This window comes from Diabrotica undecimpunctata, chromosome 7, assembly GCF_040954645.1.
Source record: "Diabrotica undecimpunctata isolate CICGRU chromosome 7, icDiaUnde3, whole genome shotgun sequence".
Taxonomy (NCBI): Eukaryota; Metazoa; Arthropoda; class Insecta; order Coleoptera; family Chrysomelidae; genus Diabrotica; species Diabrotica undecimpunctata.
Genome location: NC_092809.1, coordinates 75,646,480 through 75,671,725, shown reverse-complemented (window position 1 = coordinate 75,671,725; position 25,246 = coordinate 75,646,480). Strand labels below are relative to the sequence as shown.

At 33.4% G+C, this 25,246-nt stretch overlaps 2 protein-coding genes across 11 annotated transcripts in view; both read left to right on the top strand.

Annotated features, from left to right (window-relative positions):
* The window catches only part of msn (serine/threonine-protein kinase msn), a 212,660-nt gene extending 187,737 nt beyond the window's left edge, over nucleotides 1–24,923 (top strand). For all 10 annotated transcript variants that reach the window (XM_072537565.1, XM_072537568.1, XM_072537567.1 and 7 more), the window contains 3 exons: nucleotides 1,309–1,626; nucleotides 10,238–10,372; nucleotides 13,058–24,923. In XM_072537565.1, the coding sequence (XP_072393666.1) occupies nucleotides 1,309–1,626; nucleotides 10,238–10,372; nucleotides 13,058–13,306 (702 nt within the window). In that variant the 3' untranslated portion in view covers nucleotides 13,307–24,923. The remainder of the gene's footprint in view (nucleotides 1–1,308; nucleotides 1,627–10,237; nucleotides 10,373–13,057) is intronic.
* LOC140446826 (uncharacterized) lies at nucleotides 2,175–10,166 on the top strand. The gene is made up of 4 exons (XM_072539411.1): nucleotides 2,175–2,421; nucleotides 2,680–2,926; nucleotides 5,578–5,774; nucleotides 8,850–10,166. Exons 1-4 carry the CDS (start codon nucleotides 2,219–2,221, stop codon nucleotides 9,082–9,084), a joined length of 882 nt encoding a protein of 293 aa, XP_072395512.1. The 5' UTR covers nucleotides 2,175–2,218; the 3' UTR covers nucleotides 9,085–10,166.
* Nucleotides 24,924–25,246: the final 323 nt, after the last annotated feature.

The following is a 25,246-nucleotide window of genomic DNA, read 5'->3' as shown; positions in this document are numbered from 1 at the left end:
ACCAAGAATTGCTTAAACGTTTCGAGAGAAAAATTCTAAGGAAAATATTTATATGGAGGAATCCAAGAACAGGGTTTGTGGCGTAGGCGCTACAACTTTGAGTTATATAGAAGTTTTGGGGAACCTGACGTTGTTAAATGTATTAAATTAGCACGCCTTCGATGGATACGACATGTAATTAGGCGAGATGAAGATGCAACGATCAGAAAAATTTTCGACCGAAGAGGACCAGTGGGAAGACGAACCAGAGGAAGACCAAAACTTAGGTATCAAGATAACATAGAGGATGATCTAAAATCCATCGGAGTTAAAGCATGGAGAAGAGTTGCCAGAGACAGGGACGAATGGAAGATTGTTCTGAAGAAGGCTTTGGCTCATAACGAGCTGTAATGCCACTGATGATGAATGGGATATAATTATAAATAATTTTCTTAGGTATCTCAATGACATTTACATGTCATTCGCAACAATCATTGCATTATGTATTCGAATGAAATGAAATTTACTTCTTTTGAGTTGTGTATGCAATACGAATATTTTATATATTGATATAAGTATAGGGTTGGCCGCTCAAAAAAGTCCACCCAGATATTTGGCAATATTCATTGGACTTTGTGAAAATGCTAAAACAGGTTGATTTTTATTCCAATATTTTAGCGATATAGATATCGTATCATTTGACAACCCTCTCCCTTCCAGTACCACAAACCGTTAATTTTAAGGAGAATTCAGGCATACATATTTTTTGCCATGTTAATTAATTTTATTTTTGTAAAGGTAATGGATTTTGACAAGAGCTATGACCTTGTAAATAACAGGTAAACTTGTACTGTGTACTGCATCGGCATGACTCATAGCTCTTGTCAAAATCCTCTAAAGAGTATGTTTATTGAGTGTTACATCGCTTAAATACCAAACGTAACGCCTTTATTTGGCTAGTGTCAATTTCAAATTTTTCCCGACGCGTCAAAAACCACATTAAAAACCACATGCGTTTTTAACTAACCCCTTAGGAAGAAGTCCAGGGGAGTTAAATCGGGGCTACCAGTATCATTTTCGACTGAATTTAATAATTTTTTTTTAGTAATTCTAGATGCATTTGAATGCTTCTCCATTCAAATGTTGTTGCAAAAAATGGACCAATAATGCGATTCCCATAAATTCGTGCTCATACGTTTAATTTCAATGGTTTCAAGTTTCAATACCTATTTCTGCATTTTCAAAAAATTCAATGACTATTGCGAAAAGTTTGATTGACAAACCCTGTATAATTATATTATAATATGAATATTTGATTATTTCTTCCAGCAAGTGGAAAGGCGAAATGGTTGGATTAACGTAGGAGACCTCCAAGGTGCAGTCCACTTTAAAATAGTTAAATATGAAAGGATAAAGTTCCTGGTGATCGCCCTAAAAGATAGTATCGAAATTTACGCGTGGGCGCCGAAACCTTACCACAAGTTCATGGCTTTCAAGTCGTTCTGTGATCTCCAGTACAGGCCGCTGTTGGTGGACCTTACAGTCGAAGAAGGGACTCGCTTAAAAGTTATTTACGGAAGTAGTGATGGTTTCCATGCCGTCGATTTAGACTCGGCCAGCGTATATGATATATACCTCCCGAAAATTGTAAGTAAATCTTTTAGGTATAAAAAAACTTTCATTGGCAGTTTTTTTTGTAACAAATTTGGTGGGACGTACCCACTCAGGGCGTAGGTCGCTTGTGTGCGTATATTTGTGCCGTGTATTATTCACCATGTTAACATGACATTATACGACATGCTTTTTACAATACATGAACATGTTTCATTGGGATAAGAAAAAAATACAAATTACTTTTCAGTGATTTATCATTTCCTTCCGAGAAACGATCTCGAGTGGTTCTTGTTTGTATGTAGTGTTTGATATTCCTCGGTACAATAGGCAGATAACATTTACCTATAAGCGACTGAGATCCTAAGGTAAAAAATGTTTTTTAAAGCTTGTATAATTGCAAAAAATGGCTTTGTTCAATTAGAGACTGGAAAAAAGAATGCAAAAAATTATAAAATTATTCGAAAATTATAAAAGTTACTTTACTAGGACTTTAAAAGTATTAAGTTATAGCAATAATGTTCAATACATATGAACGGTGCTTTAAAAACATTGTTATCATTGATTATTGTGTAACTGTCAATATTAAGTCATAAATAAAAAAATTTCTCTTTAATAAACTTAAAAAATGGAGTCTATGGAAATCATACCATCACAGATGGCATTTGATATTGAATTGGAAAAAATATATGTTGAAGAAGAGGTTGACAATTTTATATATTCAGTTAGAGAAGAACTAATAGATAAAGTGATGGTGGAAATCGACAAAATAGATAGTAAGGATCGAACGGTAACGTTTATTGTGGATATAGCTTGTGAGGCTCTTTGGAGGTAATATTGGTTTTTTTTTCGTATTACGTATTGTTGCATATGAATATTAAAGTATTAAAGTCTTCATTTGATTAAACGAGTTCAAAAGATTAAAAAAGCATAAAAAAGTTTAAGTTTTAATATTTTCGTTGGTGTAAACAAGTAAAAGTTTAAAAAATACAAAAAACTGAAAAAAGTAATAAAATGTCGAAAACTTTTACCTGAGAGGTTAACAAAAATACGAAATTGTCTTGATTTTAACATTTTAATAATTTTAAGGTTATTAAATCTAGAATTTATTCATCATGCGATTATACCAGACATTGAAAGTCCAGAATGGAGTGGAGATGCACCAGCAGAACCCTCTCCCAAAGACTTTCTGGCTACTAAAACAATACCGATAAGAATTAAGGATGTCGAGAAAGAAAAGGAAAGCGAATCTGTTAAGGATGTAGTTTGCGAATGCGAGTTTGACAAGAGCAGCTTGCTTTGCGAATGCTTATTAACTGTAGATGAACAAAATCTGGTTAAGTATCTAGAATGTGAAACAACTGTTTTTTAGTGTTAGTTTTAGTGAATTAGCCATATAAGTCGGCTCACATGATTTTAGAGGATTAAATCGAGTGGCATATTTATTAAATTTAAGGTATAACAGAGCAGATCTTACAAAAAAACTAAAAATATTGACAAAAAGAATGATTTTAACTTGCGTAGAGTAATCAACATTATATCATTGGTATAATTTTTAGTTGCTTCTCATGTGTTTGACCTTAATTGATGCTATTGTCATGTTTACTGATTCAGATATGATGAGTTAATAATTATTTTCATTCATGCTCTCTGTGACTTATTTTCCTCATTGTTCTGTTTCCATTACAGAGTTAATGACTTGTGTATACATTAGAACTGATAATTATTGCTGTTATTTGATTTAGATTCTAAACGAATTGCTTGTGGTCTCAGTCTCAAATCAGACTTAATGAGTGAATAGACTTTTGTGGATATAGACTATAGATTTTTTACTTTGAATTTATTCTTTAACCTCTTCAGGACCTGAATGTATAGCACTAGTTATGAAGTCATTAAAGAACGAAACATTCTGACGGGTGGTTCTTTTAGAAAGCAGACTCAGTAAAACCCAGGTTTAAATTAAAATAAAAATATATGTCGAACAAATAAATAACAAAATAAAGTTATATTTAAATCAATAAAAATAAACTGCCAATCCTGCGGTTACGACCTGGATATATGACTCGGTCTGGCGAGGAGTGGAAAGCGACTAATTAATACTTAGTCACGGGAAAGAATAGGTCTGTCTCAGATCAATACTCCAAGACCGCGTACTGAACTTCCACTAGGTAAATACTCTAGCAGAAGCGGTTGGCCTTCAGTCAATACCCTAGGGCCAGTGGAGTTATTATCAGATCAACACTCTGGCGGAACTCCGGAATGTTGGCCTTCAGTCAATACCCATAGGACCGGTGGAGTTCCCACTAGATCAGCACTCTAGCGGAACTCAATTCTCTCTTGTAGAGTACGCTGTTTTATATCGTCGTAGGCCTTTTATCTTCTCTAGCGCGCGTCGATAGAAAAGGAACTGTTGGTGGGAGTGCGTGTGTATGAAGCGCTAACGAGACGGGGGCGATGCACGTCGTTACAATGTTCAAATTGATATACCATCTTAAAGAGTTATTTAAAAGATATCTAAACAGGGATTTCTTATTCTTAAGAAATAAGTGTGGATTACACCCATTCACTAAAAAGGCCCAAGAGACTGTTGCGGAAATTACAGATGTATCTCAGTTTGTCACAACAATAAACTATAGGGACCGCATTGAAAAGTAAATAAAACGTAGGATTATAAGAGGAAAAACAGTGATAGGGTGTCTAAATTCAATATTGGGATACAAAGATATATATCGAGAAAGAGAAAAGTATCCTATTATGTGGATGCGAAACATGGTGGAAGGTCTGACAAAAAATCAAAACGGGAAAAAATATCTTAAGACCAAGCCCTACAACATATTAGAGTCAAAATATGTTACAAGAATTTGAAGGAATCTACAGCTTATTTGGTATCGCCATATTCAAAGAATGAGTACCAGTCAAAAGAAGGAAAAGAGGAATACCAAAACAGACAGGTTAGTAGTCATTCAAAGGGAAATTTCGGAGAGAAATCTTCAGACCGGAGACTTAACCACAGACGAGAAAGAAAACTAGGAACCGGAAGGCATAATCCTGTCATCTTCTCAAATGTCACTTGGTCGCTTACTGTCAGTTTAACGTCATTTTGGTCCAAATTGAACGTTGTATCATATGTATATGTTTTAATATTGTGTTATTATTAATTTTAATTACAGGCACATTCTGTATTTTCAATAAATACTTTAAAGTCAAGGAAAGAACTTAAGTCCCTTAAGAATGAACTATAAAATTAAGCAGCCAATATTAGTTTCAGAATCTTTTAGAAGTAGAAACTTAAGCCTGAAACCATAAATAACAATATACAAAACCTTATAGATAGTTCCAGAGCTGATATATAGATCGGAAATATGGACCATCTCCAAAAGAGATGTAAATCTCTTGCTACTGTTTGAACGAAGAATCCTGAGAGGAATATTCGGTGACGTCTGTGAAAACTGTATTTGGAGGAGGAGGTACAACTGCGAGATATAGCACAAATACAAACAGATATCTGGCGATAAAGACGTAATATCTCTCATAAAAATAGGAAGACTGATATGGACATGCATCTAGCAAGATGACAGAACAACCCTCGTAGACGAAACCTTATGTTACAGCCGGTGTGAAGTAGATGAAGAGTTAAATCAAAACTTAAATGGAACTATGGTGTAGACGAAGATGCTAGAAAAATATATGCACCAAACTGGCAACGGTCGCTGGCAGCTGTCAATCAACAGCAAGGATATTCACATACAATGAAAGTGACAAATTACTAAAGCATATACTTGTTTCGACGTGAGTATAGAGGTTAGGTTTAAAAATTGAAATAGAAGAAAGCGTGTCAGCCGATCAATCCTTTCATTAATATTTCGTGAATTTTATTTATTTTACAACATAATGTCTATAATGTAATTAGTCTCAGGATCTTCGTGATGTAAAATTATCTTTATATATACATCCTTTTAATAATGATAATATCTTTCCCGGTGTTAGCAAAAACCCGCAAAATTGGAAGTATCTTTAACTCCATCAAAGCTCGAAATACAACAGAAATATCCAAGAAGTGTTCCTCTAGATATTCCCGATAGTCCAGATATTAATGAACAGGAAGCCTCTTCTCAGCCTGTTTTGCAATCACTGCCTTCATTAGTTTCGGAAGTTTCGGAGGAATCCTTAGAGAAAAATGCCAGGTATTAATGAAATTATCAAAAATTTTGTATATTTTTAATGCATTGTCATTGATTTCTTTGGATGATTTTATAGCTATGGATTTTTTCTTGTTTTTGACTCACATTTTAAAAGCCGAAGTATCTTTATCACCCTTTACTCTTACTTACCCCGTGGCGTTACAACCCTTCGTGGGTTTTAGTCGACTTGAAAACATGCCTTCATTCATCTCTGTCTTGGGCAAGCTTCATCCAATTTTAGCCCATAGCTTTAAGGTCTCCTGCGATATTATCTCTCCACCGGAGTCGAAGTTGTCCACGTGTTCTTCTTCCAGTTGGGTCTACTTCCTATACCAGCCTTACTATTTTTTCGTCAGAATGTTTTTTGATGTGTTCTGCCCACTGTAGTCTTTTGGACTTTATTTCTTTTTTATGTTAGCGTTTGGATAAAGTTCTTCGAGCTCTTTTTTAGTTCTTATCCTATACTGTCCTGCTCCTCCATCAAGCACAGACCCAAAGCTCTTCCTTAAGATTTTTCTGTCCCAAACTCATAGTCGCTCTTCGTTGGCCTTTTATATAATTGTATCTTTGTGTGTCTTGATATTTGTTTCGATTTTATAAGGTTTTGAAGGGCATAAAGACATTTGTTGCCGGCTTGTATCCTATTGATTATTTCTTGTGATTTGTTATTGTCTTCAGTTATTGTTGTTGCCAGGTACTTAAATTCTCTGAGTCGCTCAAAGTTAAAGTCATGGATGGTGATGTCCGATTCTATCTGTTCCGGTTAATGCGGTTCGTATACATATATTTAGTTTTGTTTTCATTGGTTAGGGGCCCCATCTTCTCTGTTTCCTTCTCGAACCTGGCGAAAGTCTCCTTCATCCTTAATCGGGTGTTTCCTATTAGATCGAGATCGTCTGCAAATGCCAACAGTAAGTTTGGTCCTTTTGGATGGAATATGGTACCAGCCGTTTATCGCTCTTTAGCGAAAATAATTGGGACGTTCAAACTGTTTTAAGTGTGTTAAAAAATTTTATTTCCATTTTCTTGGAATTAATCTTTTTAGGGGTTCTGTGTAAATAGACCCAGTTGACGCCGTTCTATATCCTCAATGATTGGATATTGATTCATATCCCCGTTGTTCTGTGTTTTTCGTTCGTTTCTTATTTTATCTCTACTTGAAATTTCTGCCGAACTTTTTAGCGCATCCATCTTGATCGCCTGCAGTTTCTTTTTGATGCCTCCTGTTAATTTCTAAGTCTCACATCCATATAATATGTTACTCTTTACTCTATTGTATCGTAAATTTATATTTTTCTTCTTCGTATTCCTTACTTCAGGATAGTACATTCAGATTTTATTTGTTTTTCATCCATACTTTGTCTTGAAATTTACACCTAAATATTTCTAGTATGTATTCAAATACTATTATTTTTTCCTGTTTATTTTAAGTTCTTTTACCCTTCAACGGTACCTAAATATTTATTTTTATCTATATTATTGACGAGTCTATATTTCTCATATTCTTTTAATTCCCTAGCCATGCAACTCGCTTTGGTCTTTATATTTCAAACATATCCAATGAATGAAAGAATCACAATCTCCAAAAATTATTATAACTTGTTTACACCCCCTCCGCGCGCTAAATTTACCGGACACGCGAAGTTTTCACCTTTAATTTATGTTGAGTTACCCTGTATAATAATTAAATACATTTTTCAAAATGTAAGTGGACTTTCCATTCGTTTTTTAAAAGTTTTTCTTTTTGTGGCCAAAAAGAAAGTTTTTGTTAATAGAGTATTTACTATTAAAATAATGCTTGGTTTATTCATAACATTATATCCCTTTTTGGTGTATTGTTGGCTGCTTTTTCGGGGAAAAAAGGGTTTTTAATAACAAAGAAAAATTTACAAAGAGGCCAGATCAAGTAGCGCAAGCTATTCCTCTGCATAATGTTCTGCATAAAATTTTTTATTCGGGTGTAGGATGTTTTTCAAATCGAAATCAGGAAGTAATTCTAAAATATAGATATTAAAATCGAGTATTTTGTCCTCGAGTTCGAGCAACAGTTCTTATCTTTTCTGGAATCGACCAGATCGAAGCAGCAATCTCGTTTTGCGGTATTTGTTCCTACTCGTTTACCTGTTCTAACGTTACCAGAGTTTCAAACTAGTCATAATTTTGCCTATCTACTCTTCCCAAGTTGTCCCACAAATCCTATGGGGTTCTGGACTTCTAAGAGGCCTGACAATGTGCGGCCGAGTATTATACTGTATGAGGAGAAAATCGTCAAAGAGAAATGCATATAAGAGACCACATGTTCTTCCAGATATTCCATAATATACCTATCAGCGTTAAGGCCACCTCCCTCTAACATAACAAAATCTGTAAGTTCTTCCCAAGAAATGTCGCCCCATAATATTATTATACCTCCACTACCAAACTGTATTCTAGGAGAGAATCAACATTGAACATAGCGTTCTCGAAGGCCTTTTCCACACTGTTTGTCGACCATCAGGTGAATAACTCGTAAAACGAGACTCGTCTCAACAGAACCCTTCCATATCACAATCTGCATAAGTACATGAGAATTCCAATCGTTGTCTTCGATGAGCTGCGTCCAATAAAGGTAGGAGGTTATAAGATGATAATTTTCTTCGCTTAATCTTCTGCAGTATCTGGTGAAAAAGTGTAGCAGTAACTGTGCGCTTTTGCCTTGGTCTTCCCTGTTCAGGTCTTTTTGAGTAAGGACCAGTTTCTCGAAATCTTTGTAAATTCGTTCATCATTAAGCAGAGCAACAGCTTACACTCTGACCTCATTGTAAATTATTCGTTGTTATTAAAAACACTTTACCAAAAACGGAGCCAACAAGACGCCAAAAAGGAATACAAATGCAACTTATATTTTGATAAATGTATTTAATTATTATATAGAGCAATTTAAAAACTAAAAGGAGAAAACTTGAAATTTCACGTGGTCGGTTAATCTGGCGAAGCGGTATAGATTCAGTTTAGATTTTTGTATTATCTCCGACTTTTTGACTGCTTTATATCAAAATTATTATATTACTCGATTAAATTGTTTCTACGTTTGTACAGATGTATGCTCAGTGAAGGCTTCTCTAAGTTTCAAGACACCATAACCCCCCTAAAATTACCCAAAGTAGATCTCAATATATATACGAAAAAAATTGAAGAAAGAAAACTAGTTGAACTACCTGATATCCGAGCATACGTCACGCGAGAGTTTCATTCAGATGAAGATGAAAAAAAGGAAAAATTGAGAAAAAAGAAAGATAAAGACAGAAGAAGCAAAGAAAAAAAGTATTTATAGTTCGTTGTAGTGTGTCTACCTAAAATAAAGTAGATATAAACAGTGGTGGTACTTTAGGGAGAACAATTCATACATTAACGGATAAAATGTTGAATACATCTTTGAAATATTTATATTATCAGATACGATTGTACAAAGTAGATGATTGGAATTACTCATTATATTCTGTCATCCTATTACAACCATTTTCCACCGTTTTCTTTACTTGATGTATTATACTTTGATGATCCTGACTCCGGATAATTGGTTCGAGTTCAGTATTAAACGAGGGCCATCTACGTACTTGCCCACAGAAGAAAAACAAAACTTTTGGAAAAGTGGCGATTTACTTCGTAACATAGTCACGTTTTAGCTCGATACACTTGAACCAGTGATGCTCCAACTTCTTCAACCTATCTGAGAAATACGTTTTCTCGTGGTCTGCCAAGCAGGCCTTCGAGACGGTGATGACCTACTTATTCGACTCAAATTTTTACCGCGAGTGTGTTCGTACAGTTCGTAGACCAATTTGACCGTGGCGACGATGGAGGTGTGAGCCGGTGCGTTGGTATGGTGGAAGAACAGTTTTTTCTTCGCCAAATGGGGATGTTTTTTCTGCAATTCGGCGTTGACCCAATAATTCGGAATAGTAGAGCCCTTTTACTGTCTTGCCCTTCTCCAGGTAGTGAATGTAGGTGAAGTCCATTCTTTTGACTGTTTCTTGATCTCTGGTGTGTACCAATGGGTGCATTTTTCGTCGACGGTCACGAAACTTCTTCGGAATGCGCTTTAAACACTGCTCTGAACTGGTCTCACGATTACGCTTGTTGTCCGAACTAAGAGAACGGGCACCCATCTCGCCGACAGGAGGAAAACTAAAAGAGGGAACACCATAATATATTTCCCAATAACGGGTATTTAAAAATATAAAAGATTTGCGCTTTTTGAAGTGCAATTCAAATAAAAAATTTAATATTTGTAGTCAATTCCCAAAAAAAAAAAAATGTATTCCCAAGTACTCTCCTTTAAATACTGCCACTGCTTATATATTTAGATCATTTTACGATGGCTAAATGTTTTATTAAAATATTATTAAATCAAAAACTGCCTATGAAAGTCTTTTCTTTTTTAATCAGTTTTTTCAATAGGTTATATGTCTATTATTTGTTTAAAGGCGCAGAATGGAATTTGTCCACATTGTATAGTTACTCTACCAAACAGTAATGGTATGCAACTTTTACTGTGTTATGACAATGAGGGTGTGTATGTTAACACGTACGGTAGGATAGCTAAAAATATGTTGCTCCAGGTAAGTACGTTTTTCTTAATTTTATATTCAGTTTCAGCCTTAAGTATCATAGTTTTCATTTCCATTTTTTTTTCTGGTATCTAGATTTGTTCAAAGTTATTACACAATTAAGGGTTCATGTAGGTACATATCCGAAATCATTAAAATAATTTCAGATTTGAGGCAGTGAAAGGAAAACTGGTGTAAGTTATCTGAGTATCATTTTGAGATACAAAAGGTTTTATTAGAAATATTGTAATTAAATCTACGTAACATTTATAAACATGCTTGTGGTATTTTTTTATTTATTAAGAACATATGTAACTCTACTAACATTTTTGTACAAATAAAACTATTTAGTTTTTAGGGGTGAAATGACTTACACCACTTTTCCTTTAAAAGTTTAAAGAGAATGTACAGAAATCAAAACATGTTTATTGTTTTTACATTAGGAAAACAAAAATAAATTTAAGAGATGATAAGATATCTAAACTACGAATGGTGGGCTGGAGGAATGTATGGTAGTAAATCACACATATCCCGTTTTTGGCTGGCATTACTGGTCGAAGTGCTGTGTACAGGCAATCCAGTTGAAGATTTTTCAACAATGTTGGTCTTCCCTTCTGCTTATTATGAAAAGTAAAATCTTCATTTAGTGTTTCTTTATAGAACAGTGAAAATGACCCATCTTTTTTGACTCGAATCCACTGCATTTTTAACCATGACACTGACTGGTTATCGGTAATGGATTTTCTTTTTGTAATTGATTAAGTGAGTTGTTATTACGAAGAAAAATATCGAATACTTCAACTTGTTATGCAGGGTAAACTATTTGGCAGAAGAGGACCGGGACGCCGTCGTATCTCGTGGTTGAAAAATCTCCGACAATGGTTTGGGATGACCTCAGCGGAGCTGTTTCGCAGAGCAGTCAACAAAACCATGATAGCCTTGATGATCGCCAACATCCGGACCGGATAAGGCACTGAAGAAGAAGAAGAAGTGAGTTGTGTCAGATCTTTAAAGCCTTCTCTAAGCATTTTTGTGAAAATGAAAGCTTTTTTCTTTCTACACCGAACTATGACTGAAAACCAATCATCAGGCACATAAATCTGTTTACCTTTAGAGTGAGTTTTAATTGAACCAAAGTCTGAGTCGTTTGGTAAGTAAGAATGTCCGCTTACCATAAACTTGTGATCAACTATTTCGATACTATTACTTTGAACTAACTATAACAAGGCCAAGGCAAAATTCCAGTTTCTATTTTGGCCGGTGCAGCTGTCACTGCACAATACAACATAATTTTGAATTTGCTGCACGTAATTTGTGACACAGGCACTGTTTTCCTGAGATCCTCTCGAAGCTGTTATTTCATCCCATCCATGTGATGATAGCTCATGGCAGCCCAAGTTGTAAATGTACATATTACTTACGTTTATGGTATGCGATATATTATTATGTGGTTAGTTTTTGGAAAGCTAGGGCTTTCTCTAAGTCAAAAGTGAATGCATAGTAAGAATCGTCAGTCTGGGCCTTTCCTGTGTAATTTTTCATAGAAGTACGTGCAAGCTCGGCCTTTCTAAGATTAAATTCGTGCTCTACTTCAATCTGTCTCATCTCATTATCATCTGTTATTGCAGATTTTTTAAATTTGTAAGCATCACACTTAGAGCACGTATCTTTTTGTGGTACATGAAAATGAAGGTTGTACTCATTATTGAATGTACGGCGATAAATATCACAGGAAACGAGAACAGTGCCTTGTTCCTGACAGTACTCACTGTACAAGCGATATAGTACTATACCTACTTAACTACGATTGGGATTCTTATTCCTTTTATAGTGCAATTGGTAAGATGGAAAATTTTCAATATGTTTGCGGACACAGTTCATACGTTCTTCAGATATTTTATTGGTCATGACCTCGATGATCTGAACCAGGTGGTTCCCCTTGTTTTATCTTATTATTGGCCCGTGTCATTCGTCCATCAGATATCTGAAAGGTTCCAAGAAAGTATTTTTTACATACTTTCGTGGTTTCGCCTTGTTTATGAATGACATATTGGTTAGACACTGTCTTACCAGATCGTGATTGTTCCCTAGGACGTTTTACTTCAGGTTTCTTTTGCTTGATCAAAGGGCTTTCTTTTAAAATTTTGTTTTACATTATAATTTCACTATTAGTGAGTTCTCAAAAGTGAGCTTAACTTTTCATTAAACAATACATTAAAAAAATTCAAGAAATTCAGTATGTTTCCTTGTTTTTCTCATATATCTCAGCAACTATTGGCTTTAGAACAATGTTTTCCCATAGAAATAAAGGTTTTATAAAATTTTACATAAAATAAATGTGATTACAAATCTTAAAAATTATTATTATTAATGGAAAAATAATAAAAATCACAAGAGTTAAAATAGCTTTTTTGTGATTTTATTTCTTATACTTTTATTATACGTCTACCCTTCATACTTCGCGAAAGGAATCTTTTTAATACGTTCTTGATATTACGCTCACGCTCCATAACTCGCGGTTACGTACATACCAGAGAAAGTTACGTCACCATGCGTGAATCTTTTGAATCAATTCGTTATTTTTAATACTGGTTTCAAACACAGTCTTAAGACGAATAATTTCCCGTTACTCTATTAATTTCTCACTTATAAAATATTATTCGATTATAAATTGTAATACATTTTTTTTTGTTTTAGTGGGGCGAAATGCCAACTTCCGTGGCCTATATTGGCACAGGCCAAATCATGGGTTGGGGCAACAAAGCCATAGAAATCCGCTCAGTCGAATCAGGACACTTAGACGGTGTGTTTATGCATAAAAAATCGCAGAGGTTAAAGTTTTTGTGCGAGCGAAACGATAAGGTGTTCTTTTCTAGTGCAAAAAGCGGTTCCTCGTGTCAAATTTATTTCATGACACTCAACAAACCGGGAATGGCGAACTGGTAACAATTTGGTTGAAGGTTACCATTCGGTTAAGCACCAAGAAAGCTTAAGCTGACTATACTTTCAGATGCGTTGTTTTATTAAAATTGCTTCAATATATCCTATTAATAATATTACTTTCCTTAGTATTTTAATTAAATCTACAGGGTGGTTCAAAGCAGTGCCAATTTACGAAAATGTGGAATTGTGAAGAATATTTTTAGGATTATTAGGTAATGTTTTTAACTGTTTAAATCCTTATATGTTAGAATTTATAGACTTATCCTTATATATTACAAATTAGAAGAGAACTCGAACGAGAAATCCCAATAACTTTTATATTATGAATGAAAAAAATAAACAAGGAAAATGGATGTTAAATCTACAATACATCAGTGCTAAGCGTTTGCCGCTGGCATAACATACCAACATGTAGATAATACTTTATAATAGTGCTAGAAAATAAGCAGAGTAAATCTAGGAGAAAGCCGAAGAAAAATACACAAGAAAAAATAGGTTTTCATACAAGTACTATTTAGAAATTATTATAATTAAGATCCTTTATACCATTTTTCACATCTAACATTTTCGTAAACGATTGGACTGAACCCTACTCTGTGTTTTATGTGTTGTGTCCTATTTTGAATACTAGTCAAGAAAAAATACTTTCTCGTTGAAAATAAATCAATCTTCATTCCGTTTTTGATAGAATGGCGCATCTAGGTCACCAGCTTGCACTTGTTAAGAGGATACATAAGTATGTATGTGTGATCGCTGGAAAATAGTGATTGAATCTAGTACTGTAAATGATTATGTCTAGGCAAGTGATGTGAAATGTGAAAGAAGTCTTTTTGATATATAGACGGACGATGTTTTTATTTTGTTGCTTAGTTAGGTAGAATAGCAAAATTGTGAACTGTAAAAATATCAAAGATTCTGGTTGGAAATACAGACTTAAAAGCTGGTTAAAAAAATTAAAGTAATTATCTTTTATGGAATATACAATTTCTGTTTTTGTATCATATTTTATTTCTCTCCGCAAATAATTTCTTTAATTATTATAAGACCAACATGGTAAAGTTTGAGAAAGATTTTGTATTTTCAAACAGAATTTTAACGTGGTAACAAATTCCTTGCAGTGTCAAACTAACGTTCCTTTTCCTAAAAAGTGCAAGATTCAGTCAAAAATTACACAAACCAAACACTCAAACTGGAACTGGTTAAATAAAAATTACAACAGTTTTGTGAAATTATTTATTTGTGACTAATTTTTTAGATTTAATTAATTTCGATGAAAAAGGTCAAGTACTGGTTGTAAAAATGTTCTACTTTATCTGTTTGTCCTATTGACACCAAAAATTAATTTGACAGATAAATTATATCCGATGAAGTGAAAGCTTTGCTTTGCTTCATGGACAATACCCTCTACTTTTAATAAGAACAAAGTGTATCCGCATGTACCACTCGATCCTCCCATGGAATTCTTAAAATGCGCTTGGAACACCACATTGCGAAGGCTTCGAACTTTTTATAGAAGCTTCAGAAAATAACATATTTATGAATGCTAATCTTGCCCTCCCTATACCTTGTTTTATTTCAATGGAGAGGCCCCATCGACTTTATATTGGTGCCAAAGTATTGACCCTGTCAATTGGCTATCGATTAATGCAACATGTCTGTTTCCGCCCATTTCATTTTCGCTGCAGTTTTAATTCTTTTATATTGACAATTTTTGCTTTGTACAGTGTGTTCCCAAATTACGCATAAAAAAATCCAGTATGTTCATTTCAGGTGATCGTAGAGGCCATTCGATAAAACTACTGGTCCTCTAATCCATCTCTTTTTGATACATTATTTACAATATTTTGTCATTTCAACAGCATAATGTTGGACTTCATCCTTTTCCAACAAAACATAATCCTTGTAGGTATTGTTATTGCCTAAAAGCCGTACAACATGAAATATCTAAATTAAAAGACATGAAAATTCGTTACTTGGATTGGAAATTATCCGAGCTAAGTCAGGAGTTATACTGTTTACATATGTCGTAGGCCTGTTTGCTAACGACATTTTTAAACGAGTTTTCAAACGACATTTCCTATGCTGTAGTCCCTGAACTATTTACTACTTTTACACAGTAACATTTGACTTGTTCATAAAAATCTAGACAGAATACATTATTTAAACTTTGATAATGGAGGAAACGTAATAATTTGAATTTATAACAGTTGTATTTTTTACTTACCAGCTTCTGCTATTTAAAATGGTGCTATCTTCTAATATTTCCAATGTAAATAAACGACAACTAACAAAAAATTGACACTGCACAGATTAGGTAAAAGATATAGTCCCGTTTTGGCTGAACTTCGAAGAGAAGATGCATTCAAAGCTTAAATACAGTTGGGTGCCAACAATTATGTTAGTCAAGTTAAACAACAAAACATTAAATGCTCACGGAGATGTAGATAAGTCAAAAATTAGTGTAATTGTTAGTTAACTTTTGTAAGTAGTTTGTTAAAAATACAAAATGCATTTTAGAAGACTGGATACATTAGTATTATATTTACTGAAATTGTTACACGTTAATTTATATATAAATTAACTTTTTGATTTACACTAATAAATAATTTTGAAGGTACTGACAACTGAAGTGTTAAAAAATGTACCAGTAAAGTTGTCTTTTTTATATGCTGAAAGGTGAGTAAATGTGTTGATTTTATTTATCCCTCTTAACACTTGTTTACATTTTTAATATAACACAAGTCGACTAAAAAAGTCTTCAGTTTATATTACATGCAATATAAATTAGGAATGATCTTTAGTGCAAAAATCTACAATGCGCAAATAAATTATATTAGATTTTATCAACATACAATATACATCCCATAAGATTTTTCACATAATAGAAAAACATTAATTAAGACAATAGTGACTTTGTGACATTACCATTTTTAGTTAATTACTTTTATAGACCAAAATATAAAGGAGGAGGAGAAAGCAAATATTTTGCCTTCATAATTTATTGATAACCTCAGAGAGTCCGTCCATCCTTCCTATTGTTAGTTAGCATTGTATAATTTATTATCACTTTTTTGATAAATTACACAGGCGAACAAAAAAATGGTTGAAAACTTTTTGACTTTTTTTATGTTCTAAAACCAAATCTAGTCGTAGTTTTTTTGTATCACCCATAGTCTTTGAGCAACCTGCTTTTTGTTACGTAGTTTAAAAACCGTATACGTTATATAGTAATTCAATGAAACTCTAAATCAAATCATGGTTTTTATTTACAGTAGGTTACTTTAAATAGTGTTACAGATTAGTAATGTAGTTTCATTAGTCAGATGGAATTGGTTTATACTCCCTTTCTCTTTTTTAAATCTTCTTGTGTAGTATTTTCTTCGATGAATCACTTCTCAGTGAAGTAACCAACAGTAGTCACCCATTATGGTGTTCCAGCGGCCGTGATAGCGTTTTTCCATTAATTTAATATCTTGGTGAAAACTTGGTCTTATGTCCTAACTTAACCTAACCTAAGAATGTTGTAACAACTTGCTTGAATAATACCTATGCTTCTTTCTCATTTAAGGTCATTGTGTTTCAAAGTTAACCTCGAGCATCATTTTTCGAAACTCGAGTTACTACAAAGACGCCTTCTTTAAGTTTAGCTTCTGAAACGTTTGACAACTTTTGACAGAGATACTTGAAACATGATTCATCTTTAGCAATGCCTTTATAAAATGTTTCATGAGGCCTAACTTTATATGTAGAGGTGTTAGGAGGATGTTAGATGTAAAGGAGGATGTAAAGACTCTCTCACAGACAGGCCAGTTCTTGCTGGACCAATGTCGATCCCTAGCTCTACTGTCCCATTCACACTAGAAACATGGAAATTTGCTAAAACTTCCTTGACGACCAAGAAGCAAGCATGTTACTTTTAAATCGTTACATATCATCCAACCATGAGCAAAATAGCCAATTTTATTCAACATTATTTCTAGGTTTTTAAAGCTCTTGAATATGTACAGAATGGCCTACAGGTATAGATGTATAAGTGTACCATTGTGTAATAAAACCGCTTTTAAACTAGCTTTGAATGAATCAATAAACAGTCTCCAGTCTTTTTATTTGTATTCAACATCGAACTCATTCATCAGACCAGGAATATCTGAGCAGTACACTAAATCGCCTTGTTCAAAAAAATGTCGAAAACTGCTGTTCTCTCTTCCTATGCACATATACGCTGGTTCAAACTGCCAACAAGTTTTTTTCTGTTAGTCTAGAACCAAGCAATTCAGCTTTTTCTTTTGTTAACCCAAGATCCCTAACCAAGTCTTAAGCGCGATCTGCGTAAACTGTTTAGGCTCTATATTTTCTGTATTAAAATTCTTCATCATCTTGCTCATCTAGCTCAGACTGTACATCAGAAAACACTAGTTTAAACAGAATTAAAATTATTTTATAACAAATCCGTTGGATGGCGGACATTAGGTTAGGGTAGCTTATTACCTTCTTTTTTTTTCGAGTTATGGCGAGTAAATTAAATATTGTAAAAGTAGCAATTATCTGGTTTCTAGACTCCCTTCTTACCATAGGAACAGCAAACTTAAAGTCTTTTCTCTTTTTGTTGGCCATTTTCTAAGATCTTCAACACAAACATAACATACCTTATGCGGGATACCTTATACCCAAGATCTATCCTGATCACCAAGTTTAGTTCCAAAATATGAGAAATAAACCTTTTTCTGAAAGTCTGTAATGTTTCTTTGGTGTTTTTTAATATCAAACACAACAAAAACTGTCAGCAGAGTTCTACAACCACGATTAGACATTTTACTGAATACATGTACTGGAAACCAGAAAGTGAGGTTAGGTTGACAGTAAACAAAACATCAGCTGTAAATAGATAGTAAGTGTGTTTCAGCAGTGTTGCCAACTACATCCAGTACACGTTATTTTACAATTCCATTTGAACTATATAAAAGCTGTTGTCTAAAAAAATCAGAAAATTTAGTAAATTCAAGTGTAAATATAATGTAATGGTAGGTGATACAGCCTAATAAGTGTCATATTTGGTTTAGTACTCTAAAAAACATAAGAAGTTTTTAAGTAAAAATGTTTTATCATCGTTGGCCTGTGTTATTTTACAGTAATACTACTAGTCTTGTTTTATAATTCAGTGGAATCTCGGTATACGACATAATCAACTCCGGATTTTAGAATTTTGTGAAAAGACGACAAAAAGAAGGTTTTTTCAGTTCAAAGGAACTTCTTTATCTTATTTTCAGAATATCCCAAAATGTGATCTTGTTTGATCTTAAATGCTTATATTGCTATTCGTTTAAACTTTATTAGTCCATTTTCACGTCCATTCATTTTGCAAAAAATTCTTTGATTGTTGGAAAATGGACTTCTGTGGGTCAGAAAGGTCTGTAGATTTTAATCTGATGCTCACCGTTCTCATGTAACTTGTTAGTTGTGACGATTCCTTAACATCACCACATATATCCAGTTTTATGTATCTGGCCAGAGAAACAATATCCACCAGTGTAGAGCTTTAAATTCGACTTATCTTTCGGTTACCGTTGGTTGCCACAAATGTTTTCAACGTAAATTTTCCGTCTTAGGGAAGGAAGTAAATTGCTTTCTTTAAGTATTTGTTTTCTCTTGGTCAAAACACACTCGAAAAACTTTCAGTAAAATATTGTTCATTATCCAAGCCTTACTATTAGATTTCCTAATAGCAGGCAGCGGACACTTTACACTGGACTTTATGTTTTTTATATACCCTCTGGTTTCCAGACTGTTAAATCAGTAAAGACGTAATTTTACAATCCCGAGTAGCATTGTTGCAAAACAAAAGAGTATATCTACTATCTGTGCTTCATTATTATGTCCTTTATTTGTCTATACCTTGTCAATGACTTCTCTTTCTTGTGTGAAAGTACTATTTGGCATATTTTTTCAAAACAGATCAGTTTTATTACAACTAAAAACTTATATATTAAAATTTGGCTTTTCATAAACTCTCCAAAGAGATTTAACAAATCCATATTCGTCAATTTTATCGGTATATGCTTGTTTTCCATGTCATATTAATTAAGTCGTGTATACTTAGTCCTACGAGTTTTTGCACATGCGCTTTTGCCAAAACGTTTTAGAGGTTTAGAGGTTAGAATCTCTTAATTTAAGCTTAGGATACCTTAGAATTTTCCTTATTAACTTATAAATATATAGTTACTCCACAAAATCGAACAATAAATTGTAACTTCCAGGTATCAGAATTAATTTAAAGTTGAAATAGTATGAACATAAGTTAAAACAAACGCTGTTATTTTCACCTTAACAAAACTCGAAATTCATAGTATGAATTACCATGTAGCTGCTTTTGTTTAACGTACTCTGTTGTGGACATACTATATTTCGGCTTAATTTCATGGTTTTGGGTTCTGTGAGCAGAAAAGAGATTTCGTATCAAAAAATAATCAGTCACCTGGTATTCTACAACCCTAGTGTTTCAGAACTCTGACTTAAATTTTTTTACCACTACAATCCCTCACAATCTCCTTATCTTGCGGCATAATCGTTACAGAACAAAACACTTGAAATTATAGGGACTAAGGAGGATAAAGATGTAAACGATTTAATAATCAAAGCTAAAAACACTTGTATTACAACAAACAAAAGTCGTATACCGAGCAAATTTTGTTTCCTGTATTCGAGTAGAACTTATTTTAAAGCAGGATTACCATATTTGTTTCTTGACCTATTCCTTATCGAAGGTGTATCTTGAGATCGAAAAGTCACTTTTTGGAATTCTTTAAAAGAGCATTATTGAGAGCAAATGTATCTTCTACCTTATCTTTACAAAATCTGCTCTCCGACTAGTTCTAGTATGTTTGTATAAAAGACTCTCTTATACAGTCGTTTTTTATTTCTATTGGTTTTTAAGAAAGCATTAGTAGTTTTTTTAGATAATATCAAATAGAAAAATCTAAAAATAAATGTATAACAAACATTAAAATAACATATTTGATTTAAAGCGTTTTGTATTTTTAACAACGCTATATTGTGTAAATACATAAATAACATAAAACAAAACTTTTGAATAAAAATTTTTATTGCAATATAGTGTGTAGCACTGTACCCTGGTAAACGTTTATTAGACAAAATTAGGGTAACTTAAGATAACCATTTTTATACTAGTCTGAAAAATTGTGAAACAAAAGCCTTCTGTGTTTTGTATTACAAAAGAGAAGAGTGCAAAAAGAGTAAATTAAAATATGTAAGAATTTCTTGCTCACTTTATGTTTTCTTAATATCAGGGCGAGGTAGTGTATATTTTGGAAAACAAATTATTTACTTTAAGGTGCTACCATACCCAGTCAAAACATAATAATATTTCTATTATGTCCCTCTTAATTATCACTAAATATCGACGAAATTTTCCCTGCCCATATAGTCATAAAATTCGTTTGTATGAAAAGAAAATACAAACTGTTGAAAACAAAAAAAATGTTATTCGAATTCATAAAATTCACGAAACACGATTTGTATTTTATAAGTTATAGAATGCTATATATATATTATAACAATAGTGGATAATGCGTAAACATAACTCATGTTAAACCATTTTTGCATTTTGTGGTTCCGCTTAACTTTAAGGAACAGAGAAGGGAGGTAAAAGAGAAACTGTTGCTGAGCACCTGGTATAGTAGCCCCTTAACACAGATAATTTGAAAATTATAAAGTTTTAAATGATTTTTTAATATAATTTTAGATAACATTTGTATTTTGATGTGAACTTACCAAAATCCTTTATTTTAATGTTACGATCTCGGAGTGATATGTGTAACAAAATGCGATAAATCCTTTATAAGTCGATACAATATATCTTATAATCCTAGATCCTTGTTCCATATGAAACAATAGTTAAATAAAATTGAGGTTTTCATATTCTGAGCCGGAATTATCAATTATTTGTCTTCCAGGTTTGAAGTGTAAATTATTTGAACTATCCGTTTATTGAACAATCTCTACGTTTCGCTAATTATATGTAGCTCCTTTAAGATGGGGTATTTTTCACTGTCAGTGAAACGTGAATCCGCTGAAGCCACTCTGCGACAGCATTATGTAACTGGTCGGTCGGTTCATCGACCATTGACGTGTTCCTTCAGCAGTGGGAATTGATATTACCGCGTAAAGTTCCTGTTCGCGCGTTTTGATTTGATGAACATTCTGCATGCGTCCTTACAAGAAAATGGTTGGCTCTAATAATCGCTCTTCCGTCATAGATACGGGATCTCTGGTGCAACCGTTTTCTCTTCCAAAAACTTGAGTAGTTGTTTTTCCATCATCTCGACAACTTGAGGTCATCTCAATAACCCATCACAGAAGTGAACAGACCAGTAGGTCAAATTCTTCAGCTGTCCCTCGGAGTTTTGATGTTAGATGAAGTTGATTGAACTCTACTGTTAATGATAAACTCAAACTCCACGTAAGTATGTAGTAGAATTAAATTGCTAGTTTTCCTCTTGTCTGCTTAGTCGTCTTATTTTTTTTATTCTGTCTCCGTTCCATAAAAAGTCGCTTAGATGTGCTTAGAGGTCCAACAGCAATACTTGATGTATTGAATGATCGTGGTTTCCTTTTTGTCTCTGTTTCTCTTCGAAGGGTTTCTTAAAACTTCTCTGTATCAGTACATGAGGCTTCCATTAATACTCCTTTAAAAATCATGGCGTTAGTATTGGATAACAGAATGTGCTCAGTCGTTTCTTTTTGTTGTTTCCTTGCACTTAATTTTAACTTTCTTGAATTTTCTCTGGTAGCATGTAAATTATTTATGTAATCCTTAATAGTTTCTCCAAACCTCAGAAAATGGTACCTTATGTCTAGCTTCAAACTGATGTCCTGATTCTATTAGGTTTGTTTCCAGTATGGGAATTTTCTTTGCCGGAAGGTTCCTTTCCTTCTCTTCCAGCAATAGCTTCCCTCGGCATGCTACTGAGGCAACTTTAGATAGAGGTGACCTAGTATGGTTATACAATCCAAAACGCAAGAAAGGACTTTGTCCTAAACTAAAAAGGACCGTACACCGACCTGCACAAAATAAACGATCTAATCCAGTTTTCAGCTAAAAGTAAGCACAAAGTAGTTCATATCGAAAGATTAGCTCCATACCATGGAAATGATCCCCCTGTTGGCTTTAGTCGGCCCCTGATAGGCCAGTTATTCTAGGTGAATAATTATAAATGAAGGAGCAGCGTTACGACAGTTCCGTAAGATTTATTTCATATGGAAAAAGTCCCTTATCGAAAAAGAAGAGGTATTAAAAATGAACAGTGTTAAGAGATGTTATCGAAAAATCCCGAAATGTTTCATAAGTTTTATCATGTGTTGTATTCTTCGCTATACTAACTGTTTGGCCCAAGAAGAAGAAGTTTCAGCATAGTGTTCATTCAATATAAAATAAGTGTTATATGGGGATATTCGATTGTCTAGAGGAAGTTCAGAATATTCCCACTGAATTAGCTGGGCAAATTATCCCCTGGGATATTACCCAATAAAGGAAGAAGAAGAAGAAAAGTTTCGAACGTCGGAAAATGTCTATAAACACAAGAAATTGACAGTTCAAGTAACTGTAGTAATTGAGTTTTTGAATATTTGTCATTGAGTTGATTAAATATTGTAATATTGTTGGTGAAATAAAGTGATTTTAAAGTGTAACAATATAGTTAATATCACTGAAAAGGATGCTATTACGAGTATTAAATCCTATCTGGTATATACTTTCTGGAAGGTGAAAAAATGATAAAAAAAACGTATTTATTTAAACGTTGGAAATTTTATTGAAATTAATTTAAGCGTAGTATACTTTTTCTGGAAAGAAATAAATAAAATTAACTTCAAAAATAAGATATAAAAAAACATATCATTCTTTATGGGGTAAAGTTTACTTAATTTCAATTATATTGTGGATCAAATAAGAATTAAGTTATTATGGTAACACTTTTTAGAAATTTGTATAATCAATCAATTTCAAACTTACTGCAAAAATGCTTTGATACCAATTTTTGAATATTTGTAGAAAAGCATACTGACATACTGAGCTATGACGAAACAATATGTGGATATGGGAGTTTATATTGGAGTTTAAATGGGGTTTAGGGACTGGGTTGGGACGTTGATTTATTAATTCCAACTGGAAGATGATAGAAAACAAAAAATATATAAAAGAAACTGGGTTAAAGCAACCCAGAATAGAGAACGTTTGAGGAGATGCATGACAGTGAGAAGTGATTTGTGAAGCTAGTGGCTAGATACTAGAAGACCAGTGGCTATTATTTGTCCTGGTGTAATAACCCAGTCAGTTTTATTGACTCTATATCCAGTTACTCATTTACTGTCTCGAATTTAGCTCTACATAAGCCTTTAATAATTTCAACGAAGTTTTGATGATTTTATAATCAAGTTCCTTGAATAAAAAATAGCCTTATCAGTGCGATTATCAACATAATTCCTTTATTGTTTAATTAAGCTATTTAACAAAACTCAACACAAGACTAAGAAAACATTGAGCAACATATTTTTTTCTTTTCTTTCCCCTTTATGTACCCATAGACAGGTATCAATACAGTAAATTTTAACTTTACTTTTTGAAGAACTTTGTTGTTACACAACCTCACAGCCTATTTATAACAAATGATTTATATTCGGGTAGAATATTGTGTGTTAAATTTTTTTCTCAAATTATATGAACTCTTTTATAAATACTTGCAAAATTTTAATCATCTATAAATATACACCTTGCTCAAATCAATCAAGCGTTGTACGTTTAACCGCCCTGTATCTTTTGTGTTTTACGAATTTTCATTTAGTGATGTAACAATACAACAAATATATCAGTGGTATTAGTTTATAGTATTTTACAGGATAAGTCCAAAAACCTGTGTATTATTGTTAACTTTGTTTTGTCTAATTGTGGATTTTGCTATGATTTGAAAATCATAAATGTGTTTCAATGGTTGCACAGTAATTAAGGGTTTTGTAAACGGTTTGGATCAATTGGTATGGAAAGAAATACGATTGTTGTGTGTATTTACACAATAATCGCGTTGATTTTAGATCGGCAAGTATTATACTCTTCACCAAAATACAGGTCAAAGAAATACAGTAAAATGATTATTAATAATCTTTTAATAAAAGGATCATCTAGATTCATCTTCAAGTGTCATGATTTCTTTGATCGTTAGAAACCAACAACATGATTACTCTAATTTTAGTCACTGTTTTTCAAAGGAGACAAGTTGTGCTCTATCTGTAATATTGATGCATATTTGTCAATCATGATATTCTTCTACGACTTTGACATCTCTTGCGATTAAACAATATTTCGAGTTCTGTACCTTTTAAGAACTTGAGTGTTTCTTACTCAGTCGGTCCATAATATGTGTAATATTATTTCGAACCTCATTGGGTTTTACTGATTACTGTTCGGTAATTCCTCTTTATTTTTGGAAGTATTCAGTTTCAAAATTTGCGGATGACTGCGGCTGCTTAGTTTGCTTGTTCAGTGTACTGTTATCTCCTACGAAAAGCTAAGGAGTGGATAAAAATCTGAATGTCGCCCCGTAGTCGTCCCTTCCCGAGAAATTAGACTTAAAACTAAAAAACCCTTATCCATGATCAGGTATCTTTTCTTTTGGATTTGACAACCTATATTATATACAAAGTCTGTCAGATAGCCAAGCGGGTCAGGCGGCCAACTCTTATTCGCTTCACTGTCGAATGGTTAAGTGGATGTGTGTTCAAGCCTTGGCTCGGTTTAAGGAAAAATAAAAAATCTGAGTGTCTGATCGGCCTATGGTTGAGCAGTACGGCAAGAGATAAGGGCTTGCGGCTCGGTGATACTCCATAGATCCCTACCGGAAGGGCGTGGCTCCTAATATACCGGCGTATATATTA

Coding starts and splice junctions, on each gene's coding strand:
- LOC140446826 (XM_072539411.1), top strand. CDS start 2,219: ATGGAGTCTATGGAAATCATACCATCACAGATGGCATTTGATATTGAA. Junction 2,422..2,679: donor GCTTGTGAGGCTCTTTGGAG/GTAATATTGGTT, acceptor AATAATTTTAAG/GTTATTAAATCTAGAATTTA. Junction 2,927..5,577: donor CTGTAGATGAACAAAATCTG/GTTAAGTATCTA, acceptor TCCCGGTGTTAG/CAAAAACCCGCAAAATTGGA.